This window comes from Ptychodera flava, chromosome 14 (genome assembly GCF_041260155.1).
Source record: "Ptychodera flava strain L36383 chromosome 14, AS_Pfla_20210202, whole genome shotgun sequence".
NCBI classification, from domain to species: Eukaryota; Metazoa; Hemichordata; class Enteropneusta; family Ptychoderidae; genus Ptychodera; species Ptychodera flava.
The window spans coordinates 2,961,709-2,972,096 of record NC_091941.1 but is presented as its reverse complement, the minus strand read 5'-3'; the positions used below and the strand labels follow the sequence as shown (position 1 = coordinate 2,972,096).

At 37.8% G+C, this 10,388-nt stretch overlaps 1 protein-coding gene across 1 annotated transcript in view; it reads left to right on the top strand.

The window, feature by feature from the left end:
* Positions 1-2,940: 2,940 nt before the first annotated feature.
* Positions 2,941-10,388, top strand: part of LOC139150565 (uncharacterized) — a 70,089-nt gene continuing 62,641 nt past the window's right edge. Inside the window, exons 1-3 of the mRNA XM_070723002.1 lie at positions 2,941-3,538; positions 6,861-6,970; positions 8,092-8,276. Of these exons, the coding sequence (XP_070579103.1) occupies positions 3,004-3,538; positions 6,861-6,970; positions 8,092-8,276 (830 nt within the window). The 5' untranslated portion in view covers positions 2,941-3,003. The remainder of the gene's footprint in view (positions 3,539-6,860; positions 6,971-8,091; positions 8,277-10,388) is intronic.

The following is a 10,388-nucleotide window of genomic DNA, read 5'->3' as shown; positions in this document are numbered from 1 at the left end:
GTGTATTCTGAAAAACTCAGAAATTTTACGCACGCGGATGCAGAGCAAAGAATTTGCTTATTCTGTGGCTTTGTCGATCTGATGGTACTTCTCTAACCATCTTAAGATGTCAAAGTTCAGAAACATTACGAAGCATTAACTGAGGAATATCTGACTGCAGGGAGGGCTGGGGAGAAAAAAAATATAATTCGTCAATATTTTTTTCGCGGTCTGCCCATACCTTCACTATAAGCCAACACAAATGATTGCATCCCCTTTATTACAAGAAATTCTTTCAGGGCCTCCCACATATTAAATTAAAACTGTAATTTGACCGGTGAGTGGCCGAGGCTTCATAAGTAAATTCACTATTCAAACACATTCATCGGCATGAGCAGGCGCATGACTCCGGGCGGACATTTGAACGAATGGAACACAGTGTGTAAGCATGGACACTAGAGGGGAAGACATGTCTGTGGTGTTAGATGATAGAAAATAAGAAAGTTTTGGGAAACCATCATGCATTTACTAGTGTATCAAATTGTTTGGAGAATGGTATCTATTTGTCAAGCGCTGTTCTGAATATGTTTAAAAGTTTTTTTTCTTGTAAGCTGTTTTGTTCTTGCATTAGAAAAGTTTTTGCGTTACAAGTGTTACTGTAGTACCCCCTCTATTGTCTGTGCTAAGAGTTTTAGGGGACTTCGCCAAATGAGGGCTAATATTACTTTAAGGTTACCTTTTTATGTATTGGTAGTATCGACGTCACAGATATCTAGCAACACGTCACCATGCCCAAATTGGGGAGATTTACTGGTAACCCTTGGAGAAATCTAGTATTAGATCGTCGCGCAAAAAGCTTATATGATCGAAAGTGTACGGAATAATAGACTTGTCATAGTTTAAGAGTTAACAACAGTAGCTTTACAACAATGGCACATTTTGGGAAACACCAAATCCATGTTAATATTTCATATTCCTCATTGTTAGAAACGCAAAATCGTTGCGTCGATTTTGCGAGGGGAAAACAGATCACTAGGGATGATTAGAGAGCGACATAATCCTCACCTTTTGAACCACAGAGTTAACTGTTACTAGCAGAATTGAGCGTATGTATACATGTTATCAGTCGGGTGAAAGAGGGAGGCATATTGTGACCAACCAGTGAACTAAGTGTTAAGATAGCTCCTTTTTCATTGACTTTGAAGAAAACGCAAGGGGTAACATAAACTACTGGTATGTAACTGTTTCCGTGTTAAAGTTTCAACAGTTTCACGTGTATATCAGTGCAGATTTGGAGATTTACCTGTACGTCACAAAACGCAACACTGTCGAGTGAAAGACCATCGAGATTCTCTAAAGAAGTCGTGAATAAAGTCAAGCAACCAAACACTTTCCTTAAGGTGCTCGATTGTTATTCTTGCGGATGTAACGTTCTTAAATATCGTTATATCAACCAAAATCTTGTCTGTCGGTAGGTAGAAGATGAAACTATTCAAGGTAAATTTCAGTACTTGATGCAACTTTAATTGACAAGGTCAACTTTGTGAGGAGTATGAAGAAATAGGATTAAAATTCAACTGTAGGCCCTATAGGGCTTTTTGGTCAGTTGATTAATTTACCAAGTCTCTTTACAGAAAGAATATCTATCAATAATCAAAGTTTTTCAAAAGACTGCAGTTGGTAGATAGTTGTCGTTTGGTTGTGGCAATCTGAACTCACATTTACACAATATGATGAGGAATGATCTCGTTCTGTGTCTGTCGCATTTTTATAATAACATCCAACATGGCGTCTATGTGAAAGGTAACCCCCGGCCCATATCGATTGCACTATAATGGCAAATCCAACACAGGCCATATTTAGGCTGACTTGTTTTACCTTAGTAGACTTAATCTCACCGGGATTGTAACGAGATTTGCAGACTGGTTGTAAAAATTGATGGCTAGTCTGACAGAGCAATATATAAACTGACAGTCAAGGGATACCTTGTGAAACCGTTGACGGTCAGTCGCTACTTTTTCCCGAGATGACCCTAGCACTTCAAATGCACACATAACGCAACGATTTAGAGATTTTAAAATTAGTTTAATGACCACATGAAGGGTATGTATTACAACCGGGATTACAACGGTTGTTGAACTTTGTCGAGAATCAACATAATCAGGCAAACAATTGCCGATTCGATGTACCTCAGATTGTATCCGTGTATGCCGTTGAATTTTCAAGACGGCATACATGTAATTCTGTGGGTTGCAATAATTTGTGTAAAATGTGAGTTCATTATCGATACGCAATATCGCTCTGAAGTCCGTTTAACTTTTTTCCGTCAGCCTAAATGTACACTTATGGCTTTATTATCATCGATTATCCAAATCCAATCAAACGTGCAGGATAAGTGAAACTTAGTGTGATCAATGTACCCCTGGTATAAGATCTAGTATAGTGCCGTCATTTTCGGTATATGATCTGATATAAAAAAAGTTGTAAAGTGAGCTAAATCAAGATTAAACAGTATGACAACTTATCCACATTTGTGAAACTAATAGTGTGAACAGTGTAATTCTACAGTCTAGCAAAATTCAGTGCTGTCTATTTGGATTTCGGATAAATAAACTTATTAAAAACATTTTAAGGTAGGCTTAATAATCATTACGTTATGCGATTTACTTTGCAACGTATATAATCTTACAACGACACTGCCCGGTATTTCTCACTATTGTACAGAAACCACTGTATGCAACAACGTCAAACATCAGTGTTCTTCAATGTTTTTCGACTCATAAATCTTAACGTAGAAAATAGTTTAACGACATATCTCTAAGTTCCCTTGGCTTTTGCCCTTATTTCGACATTTCATCATAGAGGTTTGTGAATTCTTCTTGGGTGGTGAGCTGATAGTTTCTGGTTACTTACGTCATGCCGATGCTGACCAATGGGAGCGATATGACTTTGTTTCCGGTTTTTTACACGTTGCTGCCTCTTCCCGCTTGTTAATTTGGATTTCACATCTCAAGGAGCGACAAAATGTCGATCGTGAAAGACGACAATATGTGCGAGGGTGGTGATGTGGAGCCGGTGGAGCCAACCGAGGCATTGCAATCTCTGAACCTTCGGCCTGAGCGTGCTGAAGCAGCTGAAGCTGAGGCACAGCCAGAGAGCGATCGTTGTCCAGAACCACTGGAATCGCCGTCGTATCACAAAGGCCTTGCGTATCCCAACGGAAAGGCTGAGTGCATCGATTACAAATCTGGAATTTGTAGGGGACCAGAAAAGTGTGGCCCAAAACATCATCCTCACGTGATATTTCCATCAGCAAACTGGGAAAGGCAGCATATGCAAAGATTACGCTTTGAATGTTACTCTTTCAACATCACACAGTTTGTGCCTGATCGGCGACAACGGTTGAATATAAACCATATCATCTCCGAGTGGTTATCCTCTGACGAGTTGATCCGGGTCCTTGGCCGTGACAAAAAGTTGGGAGAATCCCCAGGTTTGGCTGCTGCTGCGCTGTGCGCCCAAGACAAGATACCCTATGTTTTATCACATGTCATTCCAAGTGAGTATAAAAATCTCGAGATTCACAGAACCAACTTTGGATGTAAAAAATAGACATGACAGAACCAACTTTGGCGCGTTTTAACAATACAGTCAGTACTAAGGGATGGACCATTAGACCTTGGGAGGGGGGTGGTCACAATGAAATTGTGAAATTTTTTTTTTACTATTGTAAATTTCTGAATTTTTTTTTTCCAATTGAGATTAGCTGTGCAAATTTTTTTTTTCAGAGTAAATTTTCAGATTTATAATTTTTTTTTAGTTCGTCGCTGTCTGAAGATAAAGAGGGCAAAGATGTGGTGCCAAGCACCACAAGCGGCCACGCAAGCGGTCACGGGGGGGGGGGGGGAGGTCAGGAGAGGGGTGTCCCCCTGCTGCTGTTGGAGCTTTTGAAAAATAGAGATTAAAATGGTGTTATTTGGCGGCACTTGGGGAGTATTTTTGCGGGGGGAGGTCAGGAGGGGTGTCCCCCTCCTGCCGTTGGAGCTTTTGAAAAATAGAGATTAAAATGGTGTTATTTGGTGGCACTTTGGAGTATTTTTGCGGGGGAGGTCAGGAGGGGGTGTCCCCCCTTCTGTTGGAGCTTTTGAAAAATAGAGATAAAAATGGTGTTATTTGGTGGCACTTGGGGAGTATTTTTGCAGGGGGAGGTAAGGAGGGGGTGTACCCCTCCTGCCGTTGGAGCTTTTGAAAAATAGAGACTAAAATGGTGTTATTTGGTGGCACTTGGGGAGTATTTTTGTGGGGGGGGGATAGTCAGGCGGGGGTGTCCCCCTCCTGCCGTTGGAGCTTTTGAAAAATAGAGATTAAAATGGTGTTATTTGGTGGCACCTGGGGAGTATTTTTGCGGGGGAGGTCAGGAGGGGGTGTCCCCCTCCTGCTGTTGGAGCTTTTGAAAAATAGAGATAAAAATGGTGTTATTTTGTGGCATTTTGGGAGCATTTTTTTCGGATTACACATCTTCCTCTGAAACATGGTCTTCTTGCTCCTCAGTAGCTTCCTATAGTTTTGAAAATTGACTATTTTGGTTTCCTGGCTTCCCTTTCTACTGCGTGGTGAAATGCCTACATTCACCCCACCAAACATCATGCATATCTCATGATTTACAATTGATTTTGACAAGCTGAGAAGCTAAAATAAGCTAAATAATATAGTTAAATTTGCATATTTGTGTTTTTAGAGCAATTGTTGCCCTTTTTTGATCAAAACATCTATTTCTCTGTAGCAGCATGTCCAAATTGATTGGATGTGTATAGATGTGTTGAAATTTCAATATTTGTCTTTTTAGGCAATTTATGCCATTCATGGTCAAAAAATCTGTATTCTCTGAAAGGGCTTGTCCAATTTCTTTGAAATTTGCTACACAAAAACGATTATTCATGCAGATTTATTCAGTATTTGCTATCGAGAAACTTTCAAAGTTCAACCCTTTTGTGTGTTTTTGTGTTGGGATTTGTTGGATAAATGGCATTCTGCGTAGTGTATTGTTGAATGTTAAAACATGTGTTGCTGTCGTTTTTTGAGGCTGTTTTTTGAAGAAAAAAGAATTGAAAATGCCTTTTTAAAAGCAAAATAATACATAATGACTTGATATGTTGTTTTATCATTATTGACGTGTTTCTACTTGTTCACCCATTCTTGCATTCATCATTGCAATAAAATGCTGTGAAAAAAATGAAACTGATGTGGCCTGCATCTGTTTACCTTGATCTTAAAAGGCAAATACAACTTTCTGTCTTGACAACCATACCATAGTTTCAATGTTTTACCTAGTGTACCTGCTTGGTTTGTACGCAGGAAACAAGTAGAAAACAGGCTCTATAATTTCATAATTTTCAAGTGATCAGAATACAAAGTCCTGAAAAGATAAGATAATCACAACTTCCAGTATAAGGGATACAGTCACTCTAAATGTATAAATTAAAATTAAAAATGTGCCAGGAGGATGTACTAAAAAATACAGAAAGTTGCTTTCTGTCGGTAAAATCTAAAAAAAATTCAAAATTTTAAAGACTTTTGCAGATTTTTTTTTTACGCCTTTGTCTTCTTATTTATTTTTTTTTTATTTTGCAAACTAGTTTGAAGATTTTTTTTTTCCTAACTTTCTGCTCTGAAATTTTTTTTTTTTCTGTTTTTGACCACCCCCCTCCCAAGATCTAATGGTCCGTCCCTAACACAGCACTGATGCAACCGACCACACTAGACGTTAGTGAGCCATCATTATTTACGGGCGGTGGCGTCGGAGGAAACTCCGAATTTCGAGTAAACCCCCCTGTAGAGCAGTAACTTGTAATACTTTGTTAAATTGTAATACGGCAGTAAATTGAATAAAATTTGGCGGTAATTGTAATACTGCTGTTAATTGTATAAAAACTTTGGAGTAATTTGCAATAATTGAACTAACGCAATTTGTAATAAAATTTGGAGTAATTTGTAATAACAATCACTGCAGTGATTTGTAGTAAAATTTGGAGTCAATTGTAATTAGGCTTTTTGATGAACCAATCTCTAATTTGAATGGTAGTTCTAGTCAGTGAGCAAACGCTGATTACATATCGTTTATTTCGAGCAAACATGTTTTCTTTTAATCATGTTTTAGCAAACTTTTAACATGTAAAAGGAATAGATTTTCAGGTAACAGTTTTCAATTTTTGAGTGACCCCCTCACATTCCTCCGACCCCTCAGGCCGTAAATAATGAGAGCTCCCTTACTGTATATGCACTAGCATTTTCTTGACTGAATTGGCTTGTTTGATAAATTATGTCACAGTCACTAAGATAAACATTAATATTCATTCATTCATTCTGCTTACCTACTATTCTGCTTACCCAAACTCGTCCTGTTGAGCTAGCACACAGTGACTTGTGGGTCCTCGAAGGCTGCTGTGTGTGTAAGAGGGCCTCTATTTCTTAGGGCGGCCCATTTGATTTCAGAGGGTGGCGGAGGAAATGGGAATGCAACAATATTCTTAACCCCTCCTGACAGAATCGGTTTTCTTAAAAGTTACCTTGAAACAATATTTTTGACCAGTAGTGTCAAAACAAATTTTTTTCAACGATAACAAAAGTGTTTCAAACACAGCCTTTGAAAAATACAGTGTTTTTAAGGGACAGTAGCAGTAACTATTGTTGATTTTTTCAGTACTAAAATGTTCACAATCTTGGCTTCCATTTGTACCTGTACCATGCCAAGGCATGCATTGTTTCCCAGGACATTATTTCAACCATGGTTGTATAAGCATTCGCTGGTATGTTGCTTCTTCTAGATGGACAGTATTTGTGTAGTCATTGAACAATAAATGTGATGCATTATTGATAACCAGGTAAACTTCAAATTGAAGAGGATGGCTTCCTTCAACTGTTGACTTCCTATGCAAGGCAGTATGACATGGAAATTGATGATACCAGAACATTATTTAAAGGTGCTGTAAATGTGAGTATGATAATTTGTATATTTTTGCCTGAGCTGAGCTCTAAAATATATGTGTATTAAGTTGTCAATTTTCCAAATAAAGAAATGACACAGGGGTTTGGCTATAAAGGACAATTGCACATCAAGGCATCATACCAGCCTTTCACCTTTAGTCCAGTGGCACCTTGAAATCATGATGTAGATTGCCACATTCAATACTATGTACACAGTGTTTTTTTCAGGAATCCGTGCGATTGCGCAATCCCTATACCTTTAATTAAAGGGAGGGGGTTGGAACTGCACGTGTGCGACTTGCTTGTTTATAAATAAGGTATTTCATGCATGATATCTAGATGCATCATGTCAATGTAGCTGTAACATGTTATTTTTACGATATTCATTGTTAACAAATATGTTTTAACTTTCATCAATTGCTAACGTACCCTAGATACAGTGTTCATCATAGGGGTCCCTGGCAACCTTTGAGCAGTTCCAACGACCCCATCCCTTTAATTTAATATTTGATAAACACGTTAACCTTAATTGGCTAATACATCAAAACACTTAACTTGTATAATTGAAATTTGCATAACTTCCCCCTCCCCTCAATAATAACCAAATCCCCCAAAATTTCCAAGCAGAGAGGGACAATGCGTGCCTTGTGAGAGAAACTTGAAGGAAACGCTGAGGGAGTACAGCAGAATGGAATGTGTTGGCTTAAAGCTGACTTGCAGACATACTCCAAACAAGTGCCAATGTTCATATCTAAATCTTGGCAAATGTGAACAAGCAATCAATTTATCTATCTACCACATGCTAGTTCAATTAGGCAATTCATGATCGATTTGGAATTTCAAGCAAATTCAAGCAAATGTTTTTTTCCCATTTTACCCCAAAACCCATCCCAATGGAGATGTATATGAACAATAAGTACTTAATGGCTGGTCTTTTTGCCTGGCAGTTGTGTGTTCAAGTTCTAATAATCAAGTTCACTAGATGTTTGTGATATCTGTCTCTTAAGCTGTAGTCTTTACATTTGGTATATAGCCCAAGCTGTTTCCCAAAGGAACGTGTTTCTCAAATACTAGATGAAGGCAGCCTTAATCAAGGATAATTTGACTTTATTTTCTCTTCATGTGTAGAAACTAAGAAATGCCAATGTACAAGCTGAATCTGGATGTGTTAACCATAGAACTACTCTAGCGACTTGGGTTGATGCCTGTGATCATTATGCAAATGGAAAGCTAACTGAGCAATGCTTGGATGATTTGCTACTTGCAATAATCCGTTCAGCATCACAGGAGACTGATTGCATTGTGATTTCTCGGTAAGTCATTCGTAACTTGAAGGTCTTTTAGTTCTTTGGGGCAGAAAGGGCTGAACTGGTTACCCCAGTAGTTAAACACAAGGCACTTGCAATTGTGTACGATTTTATTTTAGGTTAAAGGTATATAATCACCTGTAATCTAAATATGCCCATATATGGTCAAAGGGGCGTTTCTTGGTATTCAAAATGCCCTTGTGAGGGCGCTGTTTTTAGAAAGCGGCCACCTGCTTAAAATCGGTGATTGGTTAGATTTTCTCTTTCCATGGTAACTGTGGCAAAATTGGAACAGGTGACAGTATACCTTTAAGGATCTAAAGGCTAAAGGTTATCCTGTCACAACCAGTCCTCTACTTGTGCTTTTCTGCTTCAAAGCTTGGACTCATAAATGAATACTCTCACAGACCTGTCCATTGGTTGCATCATGCTTTGTGTCACTGAATCAATTTCAAAGTTACTTTGCTTTCAGTTGATTATGTGACCGTGATATGTCATGGTTCTGAGCATAATCAAATCATGGTCAGTCAGTGACCATGATCTATCATAGACAGACACGGGAATTTCCATAAGATTTATTAAGTTTGGCACTACATATACCTGTTGCTTTAATTCAATCCTATAGGAGACTGATTTCTTCGTCATTTTTGTGCTGTACATCACAGACTTAAATCCTCTATCCCTATGTTTATCCATTCTCTCCTACTCACATGGGAGCAACAGCGTCATTGATCTGTTATCACTGGCTGTCTTACAACTTTTAAATTTGGTTTGTAGGTTTCAAAGGAGTGCTTTCCTTGAAGTTAGTGTTCAAATTATTTTGTCACAGTTGAAAAAGCTGTCAATAAGTTTCTGAAGTCTTACTTCTCATTGCAAATGTAATTTAAACAATGCAAATACGCAAATACTAGAGACAAAGACTGCTGGGTACAATGGCCAAAATCCAGGGATGATGATACATCCCAAACATTGTAGCAGTCATTCCCATGATGCAAGTTGCAGATTTGATAATGTATACATGTCTGTAGATATTTGAATATATATTTTACAGATCTCTGTAAAAATGTTCTTTAGAGCTTTATGATGATTTTCATAATGAATTTGAAATGTACTTAACAAGAATTCTATTTCGAAGAAATTTCCTAAACGATAAATGGCATTTTCCTGGAACTTGAATAGATTTCTGATACAAAATCTATTATAAGAATTTGATGTTCTTTTAAGGTGGAATGCGGGTAACAGAGACGTTAATCAGGATTTTTCTGAAACTTTCAGGAGATGTCTAGGGTGAGATGAAATGTTAAAAAATGAGAAAAAAAGATGGGGTCCCCATGCAAATTTCGGAGATATGGCACCCTTTATGTTGTCCCGCGAAACATTTCGCTGAAATTGGTTAAAATGTTGTATTATTCGATTATCTAGTGTTATTAAATAATAAAACTGAAATATAGTAAAAACAATTAACAGATTTTTTACAACACATGTCCCCGTATTGTATTGTATTAGTTTTGTGATCTGCTTTTGAAAATATCAGAAAATATAGCAACGTTTCCATGAATAGTGCTTTTATAAAAAGAGCAAAGTTTGGCCAAATTTTGATATTTTCATTACAAATGTCATGATCTGAAATCTACGTTTTCTTTAAACTCTCGTAAATTAAGCCCAACAATATATGGATTGCGAATCAAACGAAAAAAATGGGGGTCACCGCACAATTTTTTAAGATATGGGCTTTTTTAATACAAGAAATGCTACACTGAAGCGCCCTCTAGCGACAAATCCCTGTTTAATATGATATTCAAAACTTGTTTTAATAGGTATGAAATAAAGATTAGTTCACTCAAATACTGCAAATAATCCCACATTTGTCACATTAAAACGGGCCTGTTACACAAAGTTTGCTATCTTGGTGTGAACTCTTTTGACAAACCAAATTTGAAAGTCGCACCTCAAAGTAATTATATGCTATATCGCGACAAAAAGACCACTTCCGGAAAGAACGCTTGCAGAAAGAACGTTCGTACGCGTGCGCAGATACGATGCGCAGTACGATATTCGCGTTACCTGCAAGCTACGTTAATAGACTTTGTATGTGTTTAAAGATTATTTATACACATT